At 49.8% G+C, this 24,610-nt stretch overlaps 1 protein-coding gene across 1 annotated transcript; it reads right to left on the reverse strand.

The window, feature by feature from the left end:
* Positions 1-609: 609 nt before the first annotated feature.
* On the reverse strand, positions 610-24,393 carry FXN (frataxin). The gene is made up of 5 exons (XM_047831256.1): positions 24,226-24,393; positions 15,561-15,658; positions 13,246-13,366; positions 4,168-4,265; positions 610-822 (listed from the first exon to the last, which is right to left on the reverse strand). Exons 1-5 carry the CDS (start codon positions 24,391-24,393, stop codon positions 672-674), a joined length of 636 nt encoding a protein of 211 aa, XP_047687212.1. The 3' UTR covers positions 610-671.
* Positions 24,394-24,610: the final 217 nt, after the last annotated feature.

Genomic DNA, 24,610 nt, shown 5'->3' on the forward strand with positions numbered 1-24,610 from the left:
TTATTTTTGAGAGACAGAGCAAGAGCAGAGGAGGAGCAGAGAGAGAGGGAGACACGGAATCTGAAGCAGGCTGCAGGCTCTGAGCTGTCAGCACAGAGCCCGACGTGGGGCTCGAACTCACAAAGTGTGAGATCATGACCTGAGCTGAAGTCGGTTACTTAATCGACTGAGCCACCCAGGCACCCCTGTTTACAATTTCAAGAGGCGTGGCAGGGAGCGTTTATAGGCAACTCTTTAATGAGGCTCATTTGGGGACAGAAAGATGAGGCCGGCCAGCTGCTTTTCACGTGGCTTTTTGCAGTTGAGTCCTTCAAAGAATGAATAGTGAAATCAAGTCACTTTTCTCCTGGAAGTTTCCCTTCTGATTTTTCCCGGTTGTAAGGCTACATACAAATGTAGGAGCACATGGACGATTATAAAAGAGAAGTGATATGCTGTGAGGGAGGAAATGGGACAATAAATCCCAAAACAAAACAAACAAACTATGGAAATTAAACATCCGAACCTGGGGGAGGGTGGGAGGCCACGCATTCTTTCTAGGCCACATTGCCATTCCCAGCAATGCAAGTGTCCTCAAAGGTGGGAATGGAAAAAAACCAGACACTCAGCTGCAGGACGAAGGAGGGGTCTGGGCATCACAGCTTTTAATGTCTTTGGAATTGGGCTGGGCGTCAGGTGCCTTTCCCGGAATAGGCCAGAGAAGATAAGTCCAATTCGGTTTTCAAGGCTTCCGTCAGCTCGGTGGTCAGCAGTTGGTGGAGGGACACGCCATCGTGGGCATACACCCAGCTCTCCCCGGTCCAGTCGTAGCGCTTCGGCCCACTGCAAGACACAACAGATCCTCAGGGTCTGCGCGGAGAGATGCTGACTCCCCACACGCGGCCACCCAGACACCGGCCGCACTGACGCTCCAGCAAGTACATTTCACAAGGCAGACGCCTGTCTTGTCTCAGGGTCTTTCTTTTTAAGACCAAGTACACAGTGAGCCCTCTGGAACGATTCACGAGTCCTAAAAACATGTGAACCCTCTCCATGAGTCTGCAGATGACATTCTGAGCTTTTGCTTTTCCCAACTCACGTATGATATGTGCTATGTCAGAGGCGGTGGGTTTTTTTTTTCTTTAAAGTTTATTTTATTGTTTTTGAGAGAGAGAGAGAGACAGACAGACAGACAGACAGAGTGTGTGAGGGGGAGGGGCAAAGAGTGAGAGGGAGACACAGAATCCGAAACAGGCTCCAGGCTCTGAACAGCACAGAGCCTGATGCGGGGCTTGAATCCACGAACTGTGAGATCATGACCTGAGCTGAAGTTGGACACTTAGCTGACTGAGCCTCCTAGGCACTCCAGAGTGTTTTCTATTTTATTTATTTATTTATTTTTATTATTTAAAAAAAAAAAATTTTTAACGTTTATTTATTTTTGAGACAGAGAGAGACAGAGCATGAATGGGGGAGGGTCAGAGAGAGAGGGAGACACAGAATCTGAACCAGCTCCAGGCTCTGAGCTGTCAGCACAGAGCCCCGCGTCGGGCTCGAACTCACGAACGGCGAGATCATGACCTGAGCCGAAGTCGGACGCTTAACCAACTGAGCCACCCAGGCGCCCCCAGAGTGTTTTTTAAAATTATGGCCATGTGTGTACCACTGGCATGATCTGTCCCTTACCAATATTCTTCTTCTTACTATTATTTTAGTACATTCATAACATGTGCAACCACAACCTCTATCTACCAAAACCCTTCATCCCCCCAAAAGGGAACTGTGTATCCATGGAGCAGTTACTCCCTCACAATCCTCTCCCCAGCCCCTGGCAAACACCTAAACTATTTAAAAATATATTTTTTTTTCCTTAATTCAATTTTAAGCCCACGAAATGGAGAGTTCCTCCACCTCAAGCTCACCCAGTGAACAAGAGTATCCATCCATTCATTCATGCTGGGATGCTGTATCTGTGTGGGCCTGGGCGAGCTTGGGTTTTGACGTGTGGTGTCATTCCAGAGGTGCAGAACTGTGCCCGTCAGTCCTGCCTCCTCTCGGCCTAGTGCAGGGGGTGGGGGGGCGGGCAAGCCGGCGGACAGTGCTGGTCCACCGTGATGCCCCAACGGGGGTGAAGCAGAGAACCCCGGGGGCCCATGAGAAGGGGCACTGGGTTCACATGCACACTCAGGGAGCGATCTCCCGACGTCAAGACTGGGAGGAGTTTGCCAGGGAAGAGGGACGCTTAGAAGGGGAGCATCTTTGGGGGCTATAAAAACATGAAAGGTTTCTGTATTATCAACCAAATGCTGGGGTTTGAACCCTTGCCTAATAACAGAGATGAGAGGGGTAAGCCAAAAGGACGGAGGGCTTGGTTCAATATGCACAACCTGCCACATACAAAGTATCCGGGCCACATACCAAGAACTGACAGTCTGGACCAAATCCATGGAACACGCGCTTGGCCCTGGTCTCTGATTTGCTGCCGGAGTGCCAGGTACAGCGTGAGAACCCCCCAGACCCCTCCATTGCCCCCCAGGGCTTGGAGTCAAGGCACTGGCGTCCCGGTGCCCACCCAGGCCTCTGCTGTATCCCGTCCTACAACTTCCCCGAGTGGGCAGGGTGGCCGGGGAAGGCCAATGTTTCTCCACCCCCCAAAAAGCTGTCATCTGAAAAAAGCCCCCAAAATATCAGAAATGCAGCCCCACGAAAGATTATTTTGGGCGTGAAAAGTCCAGTGGAAAATAACCCTTTTTTTCCTTGGGGAACACAGCACCTGTGATAGTAAAGGGCTCCTTGGCAGATTTTCTTTCCAGATTCCCATCAAGAATGACAGTCTAAACAAGCCTGGGCTAGGAGCCCATCACTGGCAGGTGTGTCCAAACACGAGGCGGGCTTTTTCAGCCTCCAGATACAACACGGAGGGAACTGAGCCATCACCAGGGGATCCGGTGGCCTGCCCGGTATTTATACAGCCACCGGTCCCCAAAGGTGATGGCTGCGTTTCTCGTCCAGTTCCTCCGGGGGTGAAGGTAAGCATGGACAGTTATCACCACTCTGGTGGGGGTTGGGACAACTGTTTGAGGCCAAAGAGAACAGTGTGATTGGCCCACACAGGGTAAAACATCCAACTTCGAATAAACTGGCTGGGTCTAAAAAACCAATGCAATCTGTAAGGGGCCTTGCTAGAAATGAGTGATTTCTGGGATTGTTTTTGTTAAATTATAACCTACTTCCTCGATGAGGTTGGGGTGAAGGAGGCACAACGCTTTACTTATTTTGAACCAATAATTACACACCCTTGCATGATAAACAGTATAATATTAACTGCCTAAAAATTATGTGAACATTGGGACAGGAGAAGAGTTTTTTTTTTTTTTTAATTCAAATACCACTGGGCTTTCAAAGAACTCCATCCTGGTTATATTTGGGCCTTTCCCAATTCACAGTGTGTGTTCTCTTTGGAAGTGCTAACGAATGGCCCAGGAAGGCTGGTCTGAGAGCTTTTTGTGAGTGTCTCTCTATAACTCTCTAATAACCACCCAGACGGATCCAGATGGATCCAGACAGACGAGGGACCCTCTCTCCGTGCACGTTCTCAGGCGTTGAGATGCAGCATGGGTGGGGGGCCTACAACACAATCTTTTATTCCACTGGATTGAAAAAGGTCAGTGGGAGAGGCAGGAGGGATTCAATGCCCTGGAGTCGGAGCTTAAGAGGCTCTCCCACGTCCACAGGCCAAGCCGCCTAATTCCGTGGAGGGAATTCAACCGACCTCTAGCGGAGATGCTCAAAACAAGCTAGAGGTCAAACTTTAACCTGCTCTGAAGACGAAGGGTAACTCCTTCCAATGCTGCAGTATCACAAGTTGGCTTTTCAAAAGGCCGGGCAATGATTTAATAGAGAAAGATGGTCCGGGCCAGGTTCTGAAAAGTTCTAAACTGTTTGCTTCCCATCTCACAGACATCTCAATATCCGCCAGCATCTCAGGATCTCAACATTCGCCAGATGATCGGCAGACAGAAGGTACAGAAGCAGAGTTGACCATCCTACAAGGATGGGGGGAGCGCGAAGCATCGGGAGAGGTGTGCTTACAAGCGCCCGCCCACAGAGTGGCGCCCCCTTTAAAGGGTCCGCGACGCCACATCGCACGCGAGCTGAACACCGCCAGATTGTGACTTCGGGACCTACCTGGATGGTGAAGACAGCCAGATCTGCTTGTTTGGGGTCTGCTTGTTGATCACGTAGGTTCCTAGATCTCCACCCAGTTTAACTGTTAAAACACCACTCTAGTGGATCAGGAGGAAAATAAAAGACAAAGTTAGCTCTTGGGCACAATTGCTTCAGACCTGGATACGGTCCATTTATACAAGCACACAATATATATACACCCTGAAGAGACGTCTTTCGTGTATAGAATCGGCAGGTCATGTGGAAAGCACACTGCTCTCTGGGCAAGACTGTGATTAATCACAATAATCCTTGGACCTCATCCTGCTTTCTCTTACTCCCTGCGAGGCCAGCAAGGCAAGAATTATCATTATTCCCCTTTCGAGGTGAGGACACAGCCGTGGCTTGTCTGAGGTCTTACAGCTGGCAAACGGGAGGCCCCGAATCCCGCCTGCTACCTTGGTTCCCCTAACTACCAGCCAGAACACACAAGAGGGCTTTAAAAAATGCAGACACCGGGGCGCCTGGCTGGCTCAGTCGGTGGAGCATTTGACTCTTGATCTCAGGGTTGAGAGTTCAAGACCCACGTTGAGCATGGAGCCTACTTAAAAAAAAAAAGGCAGACACCAACTCCACCAGAGAGCCAGGTCAGCCCAAACATCGGACAGGACAAGTTCATTACCAAAACAAGGAAAAAATGCAAGAAAGAAAGAAGTAAACTACCTGCTTTGCTTGTCTTACAAGAGCAATCATAGGGGCGCCAGGGTGGCTCCCTCGGTTAATCATCGGACTTTGGCTCAGGTCATGATCTCACGGTTCATGAGTTCGAGCCCCACGTTGGGCTCTCTGCTGTCAACACAGAGCCTGCTTCAAAAACTCTGTCTCCCCCTCTCTCTCTGCCTCTTTCCTGCTCTCTCTCTCTCTCTCTCTCTCAAAAATAAATAAACATTAAAAAAAAAAAGAGCGATAACGTTTGCTCTGCTAGAAGGCTGACACTCCAGGCTAGTTTTATTCTCAGACCCTTCCCACACAGCTCACAGGCTGCTCTCAAGGGCTTTATTTTCCCCTACAAGAGGCCTGAATTCTTGGACCATCTTCGCTCAATAAGTGCTCATTTAAATTTGAAAACACTCTTTCAACAAAGGGGCCCTTTACTCCCAAGGTCTGAGGTCTCTTTAGAATGTGCAGGATCTTATAGCAGCAGCTACACAGCTCAGTTCCCTTTACTGGAGCTGCTGTGCAGGAGGGAGGCTCTCTCAATGCTCCCCGCCCGAGGCATAACCCGTACAAACACACGGCCACCCTTCTCTGGGCTTCTAGAGCCCCTGTCCAATCAAGAGGCCCCGAATGCTTCTGAGAACACTTTGTGTTTGGTTCTCAAACACAAAGAGCTATTAAAAAGGTAGACCACAGTAATAATAATAATAATAATAGTAATAATAATTAATAATAATAATTTAACTGACGGGCAAGGGATGAGGAGGACTCTATTGGGCTATATATATAATATTTTATCTTTTTTTTTTTTTAATGTTTATTTTTGAGAGACAGAGTGCGAGCAGGGGAGGGGCAGAGAGAGAGGGAGACACAGAATCCGAAGCAGGCTCCAGGCTCCGAGCTGTCAGCACAGAGCCCGATGTGGGGCTCGAACCCACGAGCTGTGAGTTCATGACCTGAGCCACCGACTGAGCCACCCAGATGCTTAACCGACTGAGCCACCCAGGCTATTTTCAATAACATTTTTTTTTGATTAAAAAAGAAACAAAAATCGCACAGACATCAGGAATACAGAGAGTGTAAATAAAATGAAAACATCTGGGGCGCCTGGGTGGCACAGTCGGTTAAGCGGCCGACTTCAGCCAGGTCACGATCTCGCGGTCCGGGAGTTCGAGCCCCGCGTCGGGCTCTGGGCTGATGGCTCGGAGCCTGGAGCCTGTTTCCGATTCTGTGTCTCCCTCTCTCTCTGCCCCTCCCCCGTTCATGCTCTGTCTCTCTCTGTCCCAAAAATAAATAAAAAACGTTGAAAAAAAAATTTTTTTAAAAACATCAATAAAAGTAGTAACCACTAACGTCTAGTACCCCACTCTGTGCCAGGCTCGGTGTTTGGCATTTTGTGTAAAAGTGTTTCCACTGTGACCGTGACCATCAGAGATGGGCATCATTATTCCAGTTTTACAGGTGAGGGACACAGGGACCGGGGAATAAGGAATACTTAGGAACTGAGAGAGCTGATCTTAAGTCCAGGTCTGTGTGGGTCCCAAACAGGTTGTTCCTTACATAACACGAAGTGCTCTCTCAATCCCATGAACCACGGATATAAGCTGTTCACTCTCAGGCATGTCTGCCAGTTTTTAAATGCATTCTGAAAAGGGCTGGGATCAAAGGGTACATAAGTTTGTTTGTTTTTAAAGTTTATTTTTTATTTTTTAAATCATCTGTACACTCAGTGTGGGGCTTGAACTCGTGACCCCAAGATCAACAATCACATGCTCCACTCACTGAGCCAGCCAGGTGCCCCATAAGTACATCTTTTAAAATTTTTTTTCTTGAAACCCACCTTTACTATTTTCGTAGAACTACCACCTTCATTTACTTACATGTGTCTTAAAACGGTACAATTCGGGGGCTCCTGGGTGGCTCGGTTAGTTAAGTGTCTGACTCTTGATTTTGGCTCAGGTCATGATTTCACGGTTCGTGGGTTTGAGCCCCACGTCAGGCTCTGCACTGACCGAGTGGAACCTGCTTGCGATTTTCTCTCTCTAACCCTCCCCCCACTCTCTTTCTCTCAAAATAAATAAATCAATAAACATTTTAAAAAAACTGTACAATTAAGTAGTTTTTAGTATTTCACAAAGTGTTTTCATAACGTGTGCAAACATCATTAATTCTAGACTATTTCCATCACCCCAAAGAGAAACCCCGCAGCCAAAAGCAGTCATTCCCCATTCCTTCTCCCCCCGTACATACTTTCGTGGCTTATTCTTTCATGAGATACCGGGCTCAGGGGTTCAAGATGTTCACTGTTTCCAGTGTGACCTATCTGGTCCTTCAATGCCCCGTCGTGCCTCCTTGTCCCCCCACGATGAAGGAGGGGTAGGTGCAGAGGAGAGACCAGAGGGTGGGGTCCGAGCCTCATCAGCCCTGCCCCCTTCCTCAGGACAACATCTGTGCTGCCTCCTTCAGAGACTCCGTGCACCGATGGAGGGGCGTGGGTGCTCCCTGTGCACACCCCTGATCACTGTCGCGCCTTAGAACAGGAGACCAGTCAGGGATGCAGATCCTATTTGCTCAAAGCCAAAATCATCTCTTTCCAACTCAGAACCTTTTTTTTTTTTCATGTTTATTTGAGAGAGAGAGAGAGAGAGAGAGAGAGAGAGAGAGCACGTGCGTGAGCAGGGGAGTGGGCAGAGAGAGAGGGAGACAGAGCCTAAGCAGGCTCTGTGCTGACCTCAGAGGGCCGATGCGAGGCTTGAACTCATGAACCGTGAGATCGTGACCTGAGCCAAAGTTGGACGCTTAACCGACTGAGCCACCCAGGTGCCCCTTCCAACTCAAAATCTTCTGCCACGATTCCAGGGAACTGGCTGCTCCTTCACAAAGAGCATATTCATAAAGCAACTGTGAGATTTCTTCCAGATGCACAGGCTGCAAGCTGTCTCCCACCACCTCCCCGCCCCCTGCCGGCCCCAGCAGCTTCTCTGCAGCACCCCCTTCCCCCCCACCCCCAAGACCAGCAGCCCCAGCTGAGGCACTTCTGGCGTGGTTACCCTGACACCCCGCAGCTGGGGCCGGAGCATGTGCGTGGGTGCCCCCACAGCCCTTTTGTGCCTTCCTCCCTGCATCTGAGCCACCCGCTTGTTAGCCGGGCACAGACCCCCTCTCTTCCACTACTTCAAGCACCTTGAGTGCAGATTTGTCTTTTCTTTTTTTTTTTTTATGTTTATTTTTTTTTTTTTTAATTTTTTTTTTCAACATTTATTTATTTTTGGGACAGAGAGAGACAGAGCATGAACGGGGGAGGGGCAGAGAGAGAGAGGGAGACACAGAATCGGAAACAGGCTCCAGGCTCTGAGCCATCAGCCCAGAGCCCGATGCGGGGCTCGAACTCACGGACCACGAGATCGTGACCTGGCTGAAGTCGGACGCTTAACCGACTGCGCCACCCAGGCGCCCCTATGTTTATTTATTTTTGAGAGAGAGAGAGAGAGAGAGAGAGAGAGAGAGGGAGACAAAAAAAAAAAAAAAAAAGTCCGAGTGGGGGAGGGGCAAAGAGAGGGAGACAGGAATCTGAAGCAGGCTCCAGGCCCTGAGCTGTCAGCACAGAGCCTGACGCGGGGCTCGAACCCACGAACAGTGAAATCATGACCTGAGCTAAAAGTCCGGTGCTTAACAGACTGAGCCACCCAGGCGCCCCGATTTGTCTCTTCATCCAAGCGCCTTCAGTGTGCAGCACATCTGTTCTCTGTGCAAAAAACCGGATGGGCGCAAACCTACATCGGCGGAGGCGGGAACGGAGCGGAGGGTGACCAGGCACGGTGATAACGTGCGTGACGTTAAGGGCCAGGTTACACAAGGCAGAAGGTCTCAGCACTTAGTCCCCACCCTCCTCCTGTTCTTTGTGTGTCAGTACTTTTCCCCTGTGGAGCCAGCGGCTGTTTCCAGAGGAAACTGGCAAGAGGGAAGGAACGGAAGGAAACTAAGCTGCCTTACTGGGTCACCAGGAGTTTTAATGCTTTCAGAACCGGCCGCAAGGAGACCAGATGAAGCGGGCTTTTTGTTCATTAGCATTATTCCTTAAGCGGCAATCGGAGACTGCTTTGGGAGTGCGGGCGGACTTAAATGCAGAGGAGGGCAGGGGAAGTGGGGAGAGAGTTGAAACAGTCAGTCGCTGCTGACCGGCACCGCACAATCAGAAGAGCCCTTGGCCGCAGCGGGTGGCGGCTTATTCCTGCCAGTCAGTATCAGCCCTCCACATATGGCGGCAAAAGGAGCAATTTCCGCTGTCGCTGCTCACTTTGTAGCAACAGACACACACGGGATGGCAGGCGGAGTCAGGCGATTTCATGTGTACGTGGCTTCCCATACTCCAAATACAGCTACCAACTTCCTCTTAAAGAGTAAGAATAATGAGCGGGTAGCATTTTAAAAATTCAATCCTAATAGACATCGGAGAGGTGGAGGGATGTCACTCACTCTACAGCTGAAGAACCTGCCACTCCCAGGAGTTAAGCTCATTCGCTTAAGGACGCTCGCTCGCCAGGGGCGTCTGGGTGGCTCCGTGGGTTAAGCATCCAACTCTTGATTTCAGCTTAGGTCATGATCACACGGTTAGTGGGTTCGAGCCCTGCATTGGGCTCTGCACTGACAGCATGGAGCCTGCTTAGGATTCTCTCTCTCTCAAAATAAATAAATAAACAGTCAAAAAAAATTTTTTTAAAGGACTCTTGGAAAGAAAATACAAATCCAGGATGAGAAGCTAGATGCGTTGTCTCCATATCCAATAAAATGCTGCCTCTGAGGAAGGGTCCGTGACCCGGGACCCAGAGGTGGTGTTCAGGTGTCTGTGAAAGCTCCCGCTGCAAAGCTGAAATTATACTCATAGGTGTTCGGGGAAGATTTTCTCAGGAGAAGGCCCAGAAAAGGTTAAGAAATGTCTGGCCGCGATATGCCAACAGCTTAGTGAGTAAAGAACATGACTGCAAATTCTCATCAAAATGTCAGGGGCCAGGGCTGCACCAGGCACAAAAGGAAGGTGGCTTGGAATCAACCCCTCAGAGAGCAGGGTGCTCTCTGGTCAGATTTCGCCGGTCACGAGCAGCAGACGCCACGGAGGCCTAGGGACAGGCGGTACTTTCCGCTTTGGTGGTGTCCCCTCTAATGGCAGTGCCGGTGGGGGTGAGGCCCGGACCCAGACACTGACCCCCAACATTACCCACCCCACGGACAGGAAGACGCAACAGTCAGGAGCTGCTCACGTCTCCTACTGCACAGGGAGCAAACAGAACGGACGTATTCTTGTGCCCGTCTGGATTACCACTTTGATCTGTCTACTCGGCCAGTAGCAAGTTGGGAAAATACCGATGATGCTGACCGGCATCAGTGGAAGTGTGTTTTGTTAAAGTAAGTGGGTGCCGTTCCATTTACGTACTGAATCAACACTTGTCAAATCCCTGTCATGTACTTGGCCATGTTGCGGGTGCTAGGGACACCCAGAATGGACCGTGTCCTGGCTGCCGAGGCGCTTGGTCTAGCCATGGGAGCTGATGTGTATAGAACACGGGGCGATCGGTGCTCCATGGAGTCCTTCTCAGCATGCTGGGCAAGAAGGTAAGGGCGGTATCTGCCTGGAACATCTAGGAGGACTTCCCAGGGGAGGTGATGCCCAACCGGACCCTGGGGACAGGGAAAGACGGCACCCCAACAAAGCTCAAGTAATAGTGTTACAGGTGTTCTATTGCCTACAATGTAGTTTCAATAGATTTATATGTGGAATATATAAGTTAGGTAGCGCCTGGGAGACTCTAATCAGGAATTCACACCCCAGAGTAGATAGCATTTCAAAGTTCTTCTTCTTTTTTTTTTTTAAGTGTCTTTTCTTTTCTTTTCATCTTTAATGTTTATTTATTTTTGACAGAGATAGAGAGGGAATGGGGAGGGGCAGAGAGAGGTAGACAGAGGATCTGAAGCGGGCTCTGTGCTGACCGCAGACAGCCTTATGGTGGGCTCGAACTCATGAACCGTGAGATCATGACCTGAGCCGAAGTCGGACACTTAACCAACTGAGACATCCAGGCACCCCAGCATTTCAAAGTTCTTTATCAGAAGTCCCAACAACAGAGGCAGCTACTATATAAGCCTTTAGTTTCTACATCTATACTAGAGAATTTCCTAATTAGCAAATGATGTGTTAGAAGTAATTTTCCCCTGGTGAGGAGAGTGATACTGAAGGTTTTTCTGGCCAGAAAAACACAGGTGCCTCCCTTACTGGAACGGTTTACAGAAAGCCCAGAAGCTGGGTCACTCTTTAGAGAGAGACTCCACAGGGAAGATTCAGGAAGGTCCTGTGACCCACCACTGACCAGGAACACTGGCTGCCTGATTCAGGGAGGTAAACAGAATCCCACTCCAAGAATACTGCCCCACGTGCTTCTAATGAAAACACTCGTGCAAAATACCCTAGTCACTAAGTAATCTCACTAATCTTATAAGAATGAGTGGTGGGACTGTTTCTGTGGCATTTAAAAAAAAATTTTATTTCTTTTGAGAGGGGCAGGGAGGGGCAGAGAGAATCCCAAACAGGCTCCTCCCTGTCAATGCAGAGCCCAAAGCAGGGCTCAAACTCACAAACCATGAGATCACGACCTGAGCCAAAGTTGGACGCTTATCCAATGTCAATGAATGTTTGTATGTAAGGCCGAGGTCAGCCCGAGACTTGGTTTCCCTCTAAGTCCAGCCAGCCCCCGATGGGGAGGCTGGGGGGAAAGGAGAGCTGTTAACGCCCCAGCTCCATCAGCCCACAGGCAGTCAAGCTGGGGAGGCCAGTCTGTAATGGTTCCCGAGCAACTTGCCTTCTGAGGCTGTCTGCACAGGCATTTCTAGAGCCCTACCCGAAAGATGCTGCGTTTTGAGCTGACCGCAATCACCTGGAAGGCATCTAATCCTGTCTCGCCCCGTTGCCTCTGTTTTGACCGCAAAGTCCCTCCCTATCCTTACAACCAGGCTTGAAATCTTCCAGACTCTGCTACCTGCTCCATCCGGTGGAGTCCCTTTTCTGTTTCCACGGCAATATCCAACACCATTTCTATCACTTATGCCCGACAGCTGGTCGTCCTAAATAATTCCATGGTTTAATCCAAAATGCACACTTCATGACACTTCCAACTATTAATTAACTGCTGTCAAGAGGATTAACCTCCGTGGGGGATTTTCTCCTGGCCAAGAGGGAGCTGGTCCCTAAGGCCTCAATGGAATTGTAAATCCAAAGGTGGCCCCTTACTCAAGTCTGCCACCCGGTGGTCAGTCGGTGCAGAGCAGCACTGCCTTGGCTTCCGGGATCTGGGGCTCACCCCAGCTGCCTATTAGGATTATCTGGGGACTGATTACAGAACTTTATTGTTGTTGGTTTGTTTAGAAAGAGAGAGAGCACAGGCGAGGGGGAGAGGGGAAGAGGGAGAGAGAGAATCTTAAGCAGCCTCCATGATCAGCATAGAGCCTGACATAGGGCTCAATCCCACCACCCCGGGACCATGACCTGAGCTGCAATCAAGAGTCAGATGCGCAATAGACTAAGCCACCCAGGTGCCCTGATTATAAAAACTTTAAAAAGCTCCCGTGCCTTGCTTGGGACATACTCCCAGATAAAAATCTCTAGGGGTGGGACCCAGGGTGCACATTAGAATCCCAGGTGAGCTTTTCAAGAATTTGCTTCCTGAGAGTACACCCTGACCTATGAATCAGAATCTCCAGGAGTGGGACCCAGGTCTGTGTGCTCTGAACACATCCTGCTTAAGCAGAAGTCTAGCTCAGGCTTCCCCAGGCCTGCATCAGAGGCCTCTTGCTAGACAAACATACGCCTGGGTTCTTCTCCCATTTACCTTTATAGGTATTGAGTGGAGCTTGAGAACCACTGTTTGCAAGAAGAAATAGGGCTTAAGGAGAAACAGAGGCTGTGACTTGCCCAAGGTCACAAGCCTGGTGGAGCAAGGCTGCAACACCGTCTCCAGTCTTTCGGTCCGACACGTAACCGCACGCTGCTGGGTGCTTGGCTCCCCTAGAGGGGAATTCTTTATTTTAGTGAGCTAGAATTCTTAGGGAAGAAGCAGAATAATGAAAATAAGCAAAGGGGTGCCTGCATGGCTCAGTCAGTTAGGCATCCGACTTCAGCTCAGGTCATGATCTGGCGGTTCACAGGTTCGAGCCCCGCGTCGGGCTCTGTGCTGACAGCTCAGAGCCTGGAGCCTGCTTCCGATTCTGTGCCTCCCTCTCTCTCTCCCCCTCCCCTGCTCATGCTCTGCTTCTCTCTCTCTCAAAAATAAACATTGAAAAAAAGTTATTAAAAAAAAAAGAAAGAAAAGAAAAAGAAAATGAGCTAAGAGGTACCCCAAATGAGACATCATAGTCTTTCAGTGTGTAAGGTTTGTCTGCGAGGTCTTCAAAAAACTCTGCTAAGGAGTCCAGTGTCCTCTCTGCCAGTCTTTCATAGGTGGTCTCATCCAGAGAGCTGCAGGGGAAACACAAAACACATGCTTACTAAACAGCTCCATTTTATTAATGTCAACCTGGCTGATGGATTCATTGATTGACTGATTCATTGTAATGGCTGATTGACTGATTGATCCATTCATTGTAAGCTTTACCTCCAGCATGGGGCTTGAACTCACGAGATTCAAGAGTCACATGCTCCACTGACTGAGCAAGTCAGACGCCCCGACATATTTATTTTTTCCTTAAATTAAAAAATACATGGAAAATAGTTAACATGTACAGTGTAAAAAGTTAATCAACATGAAAAAGTTTGTAAGTAAACTTTTTTTCCCAAATAAGCAGTGCCATCCATGGTCAACTACGAGTAACAGTCTCTTCTGTATCTGTCCAGAATTTTATATTCTCTTTTTTTTTAAAAGACCTTAGGGAGGGTCTACTATTAACATTTACTTATTTTTGAAAGAGAGAGAGAGAGGGAGAGAGAGAGACAGAGCATGAACAGGGGAAGAGCAGAGACAGAGGGAGACACAGAATCCGAAGCAGGCTCCAGGCTCTGAGCCGTCAGCACAGAGTCTGACGCGAGGCTCGAACTCCTGAACCGCAAGATCATGACTTGAGCTGAAGTTGGATGCTTAACTGACTGAACCACCCAGGCACCCCTTTATATTCTTCTTAATACAGAAATGAAGCACTGTGCAGTTTTTATTTAATATATTCTGGAAATTGTTCCATATTAGCACATACAGATTTTCATGGTATTTTATGTTATTTATTGAACCTGACTCCTTCAGCCGGACATTGTGCTTATTTCCATTGCTTTTGTTATTAAGATTTATACTGGGCAAACCACAAAGTGGGAGAAAATTATTTGTACTACATGTATCTGACAGAGGGCTTATTTCCACAATATAGAAAGAACTACAAGTCAATAAGAAAAAGAAAACCCAATAGATAAAAAGGGTAAAAAAAACTTTGAACGGGTATCATTTTTAGAAAGATATCCAAATGGCCAGTGCACATATGACAAGGTGTATAACTTTATCGATCTTCAGGAAAATATACATTAAAAAAAAAAATCACAATGAGGGGTGCCTGGGTGGCTCAGTTGGTTGGGCAACCGGTTTTGGCTCAAGTCATGATCTCGAAGATTGTGAGTCTGAGTCTCCGTCGGGCTCTGTGCTGACAGCTCGGAGCCTGGAGCCTGCTTCAGATTCTGTGACTCCCCCTCTCTCTGCCTCTCCCCTGCTCATGCTCTGTGTCTGTCTATCAATAATCAATAAACCTTAAAAGAAAAATCACAACGAGATGCCACCAGAATGATGGTTAAAATGGAAGAGACCGGAAATATCAAGAGTTGGTGAGGAAGTGAAGCAGCCCCTCTCCATTGGGCGTGTGTGTGTGTGTGTGTGTGTGTGTGTGTGTGCACGCGTGTGAAAGGAGGGTCCATGTGGACACCACTGGCGGGGGGCAGACTGGAGCAGTGCTGGGGAGCTTTGCACCAGAAGCCATTGCGTCCTCCTACCCATTGGGCTGTATTTCCCAGCATCCCCTGCAAATAGCTGTGGCCAGGTGCCCACGTCCTTCCCACTAAAATGTGAGTGGGTGACAAGCCATTTCCAGGGCTTCCATGCCCTTGTCCCTTTCTGTGGGATGGGCGGGGTGACCGGCCTCCACCGTGCAGGGGACAGTAAGGTACTGACAAGTCACAGGAAGGTGGAATAGCCTGGCTGACCGAATCACTGCACAGAGGCATGCCCACCCTGGGATGTCTGCACACAGGGACACAGACCACCGGCTTGAGCCGTTACAGGTTTGGGTCTCTTTGTTACTGAGGCTTGGCCTACCCTAATTGCTAAGTCACCCAAGAGAATGATAACAAAACTCTGGAGACAACCTAAATGTCCAGCAACAGGGGATGAGTTAAGTGAACCACGGTCAGCGTATCCAGAAAGCTTCATATTATTTCCTTAAAAATAATGTGGTAGGTAGTTGGTGACATGGAAAGATGCTTATGAATGCTGCCGCTAAGGGAGATAACAGGCTTTGTATGGGATGGGCTTCTTTTTTTTTTTTTTTTGGTAAAAAAATGTTAAGAGAAAAGGAAAAAATTAAAAAGAAGATAATATGTGCACATAGGCCTATGTCGTGTATTGAGAGAGAGGGAGGGCACGGGGGAAGAGGTCTCTGATGTGCAAGGTGCTTTATCTTACCCAGGGTCGCCCAAAGTCCCCGCTGTCCTCATGTTCATCAGACAGACACTCTGCTTTTTGACCTTCACAGTCTGACCGAGGCGGTGGCCGCACAAACTCTAAAAGCCAAAGTTAAGAAGAACGTTACCATTTTTCAGTGTATTACAGTCTGTGAATGCATGGTTTCACCACTCCTACATTTGAGAATAACCACATTCAAGTTTTCCAGGAGTAGTTCTTTCTTTCTTCTCTTCTCTTTTCTTTTTTTTTTTTTTTTTTTAACTTATTTGAGTAACCCAACGTGGGCCTCAAACTCCTGACCCCGAGATCAAGAGTTGCCCACTCTCCTGATGGAGTCAACCATGGGGCTCCTCCAGGAAATGTTTCTTAGGAAATGTTTTCACGTTCTTTACATACGTACATTACCTGGAGTTCTCTCAGGCTCTCTCTAAGCCTGTGCTGCTCAAAATAATAATCCTGAGCCACAGGCAGCCATTTACATTTACATTTATTGGAATAAAATTTAAGAAGTCAGTTTCTCAGTTGAACTGGCCACGTGTCAAGCGTCCTGAGGTCTCGTGTGGCTAGTGGCACACAGAACACAGTCACCACCACAGGAAGCTCTACTGAGCAGCATTGCTCTAGGCGACTAGCACAGGCCAGGCAGGGAGGCATCAGCAAAGCTCCCGGAGTCTGATGAATACAAGCAACAATGAACGGTAAGAGGCAGATGTCTGCTGATGTCCAGAAGAGAGGATCGGACCTCAGACGGGCAGGTCTCATTAACACGATCTGCAGGAGACCATGGGACCTGTTGACTGATCCCAGTCCGTAACGTCTGAGTGTCCAGGCTCCTATCTCTGAAGCAGCCAACGCTACTGATCAGCTGGAGAGCCAGATGACATAACCAGAGGAGAGTGACAGGCACCAGAGGGGACCCCGGCTGAGGGACCTGCCCCAGTGTGGGAGGGGATGGAGCCTATAAAGGGAGAGAAAAGTGATACATCTGGAGTGGAGATGATGGAGAAGGGGCCACAGGGCCTTGTGACGGCACTCAGCTGGACCTCATCCTGGGAAGACATCCAAGGGCTTGAGGGGCTTCGTGGCAAGACTCACATTCTCCAAAGGTCACTCTGGAGCACAGCTCAAGGCTGTTATTCTCATGAGCCATCAATGTCCTTGGCAAACTCGGAAAAGAAAAGACAGAGGGCATGGGGCTGAGAAGTGAGCAGACAAGGGGGAAACAGAAATGCAGAGCACAGAGGGCATGATTTGATTTGATTTTTTATTACTTTTTAATGTTACTTTTGAGAGAGAGAGTATGTGTGCATGCAAACAGGGGAGGGACAGAGAGAGAGGAAGACAGAAGATCTGAAGCAGGCTCTGTACTTACAGCAGAGAGCCCTATGTGGGGCTCGAACGCATGAACTGTGAGATCATGACCTGAAGCGAAGTCGGATGCTTAACTAACTGAGCTACCCAGGCGCTCCCAGACGGCATGGTTTTAACTAATTTTTTTTAATGTTTATTTTGAGAGAGAGAGAGACACAGTGGGAGCCGGGAAGGGGCACAGAGAGAGGGAGACAAAGAATCTGAAGGAGGCTCCAGGCTCTGATCTGTCAGCACAGAGCCTGATGCGGGGCTCGAACCCACATACTGCAAGATCGTGACCCGAGCTGAAGCTGGATGCTTAACTGAGCCACCCAGGCGCCCCAAAGTGGGCATGATTTTAAAAGGTTGGCTCTGAAGAAGTGAGAGAACCGGTGTGATAGCCACACATTCTAGAGTGTTCACCGTCCCCTTGGTGTTGATAGAAATGGACGTGGTTAGTCCTCATTACAATCCTGTGAGGCAAGTACTATTTTTATAGTGGTGATTCGCGACAGTTATGCTCTATAAAGTCACCAAGAATGCTAGATTAGTGAGCTGCTCCTAAGGGAAATACAGGCTTAGGGTACTGCTGGCCTCAGGTCACATTTGACCAACCGATCAATACATAACCTTGTTTTACATGTGCTTCTGTTTCAAGGCATCTTGTTTAAGGGGCACCTGCATGGCTCAGTTGGTTGAGCATCTGACTTCGCTCAGGTCGTGATCTCAGGGTTCATGGGTTGGAGCCCCGCATCGGGCTCTGTGCTGACAGCTCAGAGCTTGGAGCCTGCTTCGGATTCTGTGTCTCCTTCTCTCTCTGCCCCTCCCCCGCTTGCACTCTGTCTCCTCTCTCTGTCTCTCTCTCTCTCTAAAATAATAAACAGGATTTAAAGACATCCTGTTTAATATATATTTTTGATTCATGAACACTGTGCTCATGAACACTGTGCCAACGGCACCGTAACTCAGGCGTGAAAGGGGCCGATCCGGGGCACTTGTCTTCTCCGCGAGGCACGTAACAGCCTTCTTGTGCTTAGATGGCACTTCAGCACTAGGCTGGGGCCATTTTAAACGGTGAAATCAGCAACAAAATCACAACAATGCAAACAACGCGCCACTGAGTAGCCGGTGAATAGGACACTTGTTTACAGTGTGGGGGCTGAGAGACAAAGCAGGGAGTCACCCTGTTTGACCCGGGGTGGGAACATGCAAGCGGGGGGCGCCTCCAGTGTTTTGCCGCTCTGCGTGCGCCCAAGCGTGACCGCAGAATCACCCTGGGTATTAATTTGGGGGTTACAGATACATTTTATTGAGTGGGTGAATTCACAAGTACAGGACCCATGAAAAATGAAGATGAGACTGTATTTGTATTTCACAGATGAGGAAACTGAGCAAAGTCACACGGAGACACAGAGACAAGGCGCAGGAGCTGGGATTTGAACCCAAAGCTGTCTGGCCCCAGGGTCCGGGCCACAAAGGAAAGAATCGTACGCCTGGGAACCGTACAGTTTCAGGCATGTAAGGGAAGTTTGAGACTAGGGGCTCAGAATTTCCCTCCTCTCCAGGGTCCTCTCAAGTCCTGTCATGTCTCTCTGATACCTTCACACAGCCTTCTTTTCTCTTTCATTCCTGGCTCTGATTTTTGTATCTTTGATGGCTGTCCTTGGTGGGAGGTTCGGGCTAATGCAAGTTACTCAACAGCCAGGAGTGGAAGTCTACATTCGGCTGTGTGTAATCATCAAAGGGACTGTTGCCAGAAACATCTTGCTGGTCTCTTACCCGTTCTCCCCAACCCAACATTCCCTGGGTACCTGCTTAACCATTCAGACCCTCTGTTTCCTCCTCAGGAGGCAGGGATCAGGGAAGAAGCCCCGCTCTGCTAGGGGGAGGCAGATGGAATCTGCAGCGGTGAGGGCTGTGTTAGGGGTGCTCCCCCCTGCAGCCGCCCTCCCTGCTTCCAAGCCACCTGGAGCCCCTGACCTATTGCTCTGTGATGGGTCTGCTAACCCTGAGTCTCCAGGGTTCAGTCGGTCCCTGAGCTCAGCACGGGAGGCATCTGAGGAGATTCGAGATGGTTGCTAGGCCTACAGTCTCCGGCTCCAGCCCTGGAACCGCATGACCCAAAGGAAGCCCAGCCCCGGTGAGGCCCGGCCTGGGGGGCTAGCAGGGAGGACAGCCCTCACTCCGGGGGCCCCCCGCGGCAGAGCACAACACTGGAAGAGTGACTCCGTTCTCATCCACACTCCAGGGAGCGTGGACTGGTGTAACCACTCTGGCATCAAGTGAGTTGAACATTTGCTGGCTCCTCACGTAGCCAATGCCATTCTCGGGAATTCATCCAGAAAGGGCCTCTGTCCGTGGCCAGGAACGCCCACAACAGCACCATCCGTGCCAGCAGCGTGCAGCGGGATCACCCGGATGTCACCAGAAGGAGACTGGACAGAGTGTGATGTACTCATCCAATGGGCTACTACCCGGCAGAGAAAACGAATAAATGACAACTGTGTGCATCAGTATCGACGAGGCTCAGAGACAACCCTGAATGCAAGGAACAAGTCACAGCGGAATAAACGCAGCAAAATGTTTTTTAGGGAGACGTATGTAGGGGGTGAAACTCTAAGAAAAGGAGGGGATGCCTGACAGAATTCAGGAGAGCAGATTACCTTCAGGGAGGCCTGGGGGGAGCGGGGAGAGCTTTCAAGGAACAAGCAATATTCTAATCTCTCTCTCATTTTTTTTAAAATGTTTTTCGTTAATTTATTTTTGAGAGACACAGAGAGAAAGAGTGAGGGAGAGAGTGTGCACAAGCGGGGGAGGGGCAGGGAGAGAGGGAGACACAGAATCTGAAACAGGCTTCAGGCTCTGAGCCATCAGCACAGAGCCCGACGCGGGGCTCGAACTCATGAACCGTGAGATCATGACCTGAGCCGAAGTCGGACGCTTAACCGACTGAGCCACCCAGGCGCCCCAGCAATATTCACTCTCTTCATCTGGTGGTGAAAACATGGGAGTTTGTTATTAACCTTTAAACAAGATAGATATTTTATATACACTGTTGTATGTATAAACGCACAAACATTGTCTGTGGAAGACAATAAAAATGAATTTAAAGTGAATTAGGGATGCAGCCCCTGGGTGGCTCAGTAAGTTAAGCATCCAACATCAGCTCAGGTCATGATTTCATGGGTTTGTGAGTTCGAGCCCCACATGGGGCTCCATGCTGACGGTGCAGAGACTGCTTGGGATTCTCTCTTTACCTCTCTCTCTGCCCCTCCCCCACTCGCACTTTCTCTCTTTCTCTCAAAATAAATAAAATAAACCTAAATAAAGCGGGGCACCTGGGTGACTCGGTCTGTTAAATATCCAACTCATGATTTCAGCTCAGGTCATGACCTCATCATTCGTGAGATCAAGCCTCTTGTCGGGCTCTACGCTGAGAGTGCAGAGCCTGCCTGGGATTCTCTGTCTCCCTCTCTCTGCCCCTTGCCATGTGCTGTCTCTCTCTCTCTCTCTCAAAATAAATAAATAAAGATAAATAAAAAAGAAAAAAAAACAAAGTTAATTAGGGCATAACCTGCTTGCCAGGCCTAAGGTCAAAAGATCATGGGGTCAAAGGTGAGGATCTTGTCCCTCTACAAAAATTCATGTCTATAAGCCTTCCAAGGTGTGCAGCAAGGGCTGCAGCAGGGGCTTATGAAGTTAGGTCAGAGGTGATGACATTATCTCCTCCTTGGAGGGGCCTCCTGTGTGACAAGGAAAAGGCTGGAGGACCAGCTCCGTCCCATTCTCATTCTCAGTAGGGTCAGGGGCTGCATGATGGAACCAGAGGCAGCCCTGGGCCACGGAGCCGCACACTTAGACGGAAGACCTTTCTGGGGATCCTGGCTTCCGACGAGCAGCCAGAGCTAAGAACCGGCAATCAGAAGCTTAACACGCTCTACTCCAGAGCTGTGTGTGTGCAGAAGCCGCGAGCCACACACGCGTGGCCATGGGGCGCCTAGAACGTGGCTGGTGGGACCAAGGACCTGGACTGTAAACCTGACACGATCGTCATTTAAAAATGATACTTGAGGGGCGCCTGGGTGTCTCAGTCGGTTAAGCGTCCGACTTCAGCCCAGGTCACGATCTCACGGTCTGTGGGTTCGAGCCCCGCGTCGGGCTCTGGGCTGATGGCTCAGAGCCTGGAGCCTGCTTCCAATTCTGTGTCTCCCTCTCTCTCTGACCCTCCCCCGTTCATGCTCTGTCTCTGTCTCAAAAGTAAAATAAAAACGCTAAAAAAAAAAAAAAATTAAAAAAAAAATGACACTTGAGTCAAGTTTCTGGAAAACTGAAAACATGTTTGGAACAGCTCGAGTGTGTGACTTTGTTTTTCAATGGTGAACTCTGCGAAATAGAAATGAAACATTTCCACAAGCAATTCAGCTTAACATCTGAGCTGGCAGGTGCTGAAGTGTGCAAGCTGAATTTGTCAGAATGAGTACTAAAAAAGAATGCTAAGTAATTCAATGACTTTTCAGTATTGATTAAATGTTGAAATGATACCGTGAAAAGCTAGATTACATGAATGTGTTGTTGACATTTTTTTTTTAAAAAGTAAGCTCTATGCCCAACATGGGACTTGAACTCATGACCCTGAGATCAAGAGTCACACGCGCCACTGACGGAGCTAGTCAGGTGCCACTTTGTGTTGTTGAAATTAATCTCACCTGGGGCGCCTGGGTGGTTCGGTCGGTTAATCGTCCAACTTCAGCTCAGGTCACGATCTCACGGTCGTGAGTTCGAGCCCCGTGTCGGGCTCTGTGCTGAAAGCTCAGAGCCTGGAGCCTGTTTCAGATTCTGTGTCTCTCTCTCTCTGACCCTCCCCCGTTCATTCTCTGTCTCTGTCTCAAAAATAAATAAACATTAAAAAAAAAAATTAAAAAAAAAAAGAAATTAATCTCACCTGCTTGTTTTTACTTTTTCCATGTGGCTTCTAGAAAATTTAGGATTACACATGTGGCTCCCCTTCCATGTCTTTTGGACAGTGCTGGAGAAGTAGGAATGGCAGTAGAGAAAATAAGGATGGGAAGAGGCCCCCGAAGGAAGCCAGGTCCTGATGGATTCTGGAGTGCATGGGGACTTTTGGGGCCAACCTGGGGACAGTTAACGCCTTGACAAAATTAAACATGGCGGTCCCAGTTGCCACCGTCATTGACCCAGCTCTTCAAGTATTAGGGATGGATGAGGGAGCTGCGTGACAGACAAGTTCAGCAAACCTGATTAGGTTACTGTGGCAGAGGAGGCCTAATGGGTGACCCAGGGAGCTAACTACCTCCCAACCTCCCAGTTACCCCCAATCCCAGTGTGTGCCAGTGCCTGCCTCCTGCGTGCTGGCTGTGAGTTGGGCACGCTGCTGAGTCAGCAGCCCTTCAGCCACTAAATGCCATCCAAAAGACCATGCGTATGTTGTCACTGTCCTAAATGAAAAACTGCTGGCAACCCTTGGCCCACACCAGCAGGGGTCCAAGTACAAGCTAGGGCAGCTCCCCGTGGGAGCGGCATAGAAGGAGAGGGGTAACAAGTGTCTGTGTTCTGCGCTGGGGCATCGTGGGACCAGCATGGCCATAACCGCCTATTTTTCCTGAGAGTCCTGGGAACCCAGTATCAAGGTCCCAACTCTGAATATTGGCAACCAATCCTAACTTGTCTTCAAACACGGCCAAAGAATAGGGCGGTGGGAAGTTCAAGTCTGACGTCCAAATTCCAAGGGCGACTGAGTGGCTCAGTCGGTTAAGTACTGGACTCTTGATGTCGGCTCAGGTCATGATTTCACGGTTGGTGAGTTCAGGCCCTATCTCCGGCTCTGCTCTGACAGCTCTGGACCTGCTTCTGACAGTCTCTCTCCCTCTCTCGCTGCCCCTTCCCTGCTCACGCTTGATCTCTCTCAAAATAAATAAAATTTAAAAAATAAAGTCCAAATTCCAGAGCTCCACAGGCAATCTGAGTTGGATTTCACCTGCCTCCGTCCTCGTGGACAACCCACCCGGCATTACCAGCCACTCAGAGCGGATGTCCGTCTGCTTTCCTCCCCCAGGCAGGCAGGTTCTCCTGTGGGAATACCCTCCTCTCCCTCCCTGGCCATCTTCAAGACCCCGATTAAACACCGTGTCCATCCTGCCCTGCAGTCTTCCTCAACCCCACAGCCGTTCTTTCAGCTTCCTCCTTTCAAGTCTGGGGAGTTACTGGGTCAGACGCTCCTTTGCATTCCCCAGGGGAATTAACTTTCAGTGCTGAAGACTTTATATATGTTAATCCAAAGTAATCCTTACACCAGTTAGGCCAAATGGGCTTTACCCTTTAAATCTCTTCACAGAAAAGGAAGCCAATCCTCAGAGAGGTTCCACATCCCCAGAGGTCACACAGCTCCTCTGAATCGAACCAGAATTTGGAACGCAGGCCCGGTCATTTTCCAAAAGCTTTGCTGCTCTAGCTACTGTACTCCGCAGCCTTGACATTTCCACCTCGCTTGAGGAAGCATTTCTTTCGGAAAAGCCCGTGCTTGAAAACATCACTCTAATTGTGTGTGTGTGTGTGTGTGTGTGTGTGTGTGTGTGTGTACATATACTATTATATTGGTACTATTATACTGTACTGTTTTATTATTTTTTAAAATTTATTTGAGAGAGAAAGAGAGGAGCAGTTGAGGGGCAGAGAGAGAGGGAGATAGGGAGAATCCCAAGCAGGCTCTGCGATGTTAAGAAAGGAGCCGGATGTGGGGCGGGAACTCACAAACCAAGAGATCATGACCGTATCAAGAGTGGGCCACCGACTGAGCCACCCAGGCACCCCTGTACTATTTTATTCTATGTATATATATTTATGTGCCATACTGATATTGTATGTCACACACATATATAGGTATATTACAGTACCCAGTGCAGTGTACAGTATCGCTCAAATTGAAGTTCTCGAAAAGCAAAGGGGCGAGCTTGGAGACAACCACGGCCTCCGAAAGCGGGATCTGCGGCCCCCTGCGTTGCGTTCCCCCGCAGTTGCATGGCAGGATACTGCCCCTTCCACCCGAGAGCAGAAGCCGGTGCAAATGCGACCCCGGGAAACAGAAGGCTGAGCGGGCGGCACCGCCCTGGGCAGCGGGAGTCGAGCGCTCCGCCGCCGTCCGGCCCCCCGCCCCCCGCCGAGCGCGTCCCCGGCCCGCGGTTCCTCCGGAGCGGACGGGGCGCGCGTGCCCGGCGCGCGTGCCCGCAGCGTCCACAGCGTGCGCGGCCTCCCCCCCTCCGGCGTGCGGCCCTGAAGGCTGCGCGGCGCGGGTACTCACAGCGTGGCTGGGTACGTGGGCTGCGGCCGTCCGGACTCTCAGACCCCGGCGGCCGTAGAGCGGGGCGTCCCTCTTCGGCTCCGGGGCCCCCGCGCGGGCCCGGGCTGAGCCCCCGGGCGCCGAGCGGGCCAGGAGGCAGGCGGCGGCGCGGCGCCCGAGCGTCCACATGCTGCTCCCGCAGTCCGCGGCCGCTCCGCCCTCCCGCTCGGGGGACGCCGTGGCGACACCTGGTGGCCACCGGTGGAAGGCATCGCGGCTCGGCTCGGCGCTCAGGTCCCCTCTTCTGTTGGCTGTGGGAAATGGCCCAAGGTTAGACCTCAGGAAGAACTTCCCAGCGCGGTGCTACCTCTGTTTCACGCAAATGGAGAGCGCGCTTCTTGCAGAG

This window comes from Prionailurus viverrinus, chromosome D4 (genome assembly GCF_022837055.1).
Source record: "Prionailurus viverrinus isolate Anna chromosome D4, UM_Priviv_1.0, whole genome shotgun sequence".
Classification (NCBI taxonomy): domain Eukaryota; kingdom Metazoa; phylum Chordata; class Mammalia; order Carnivora; family Felidae; genus Prionailurus; species Prionailurus viverrinus.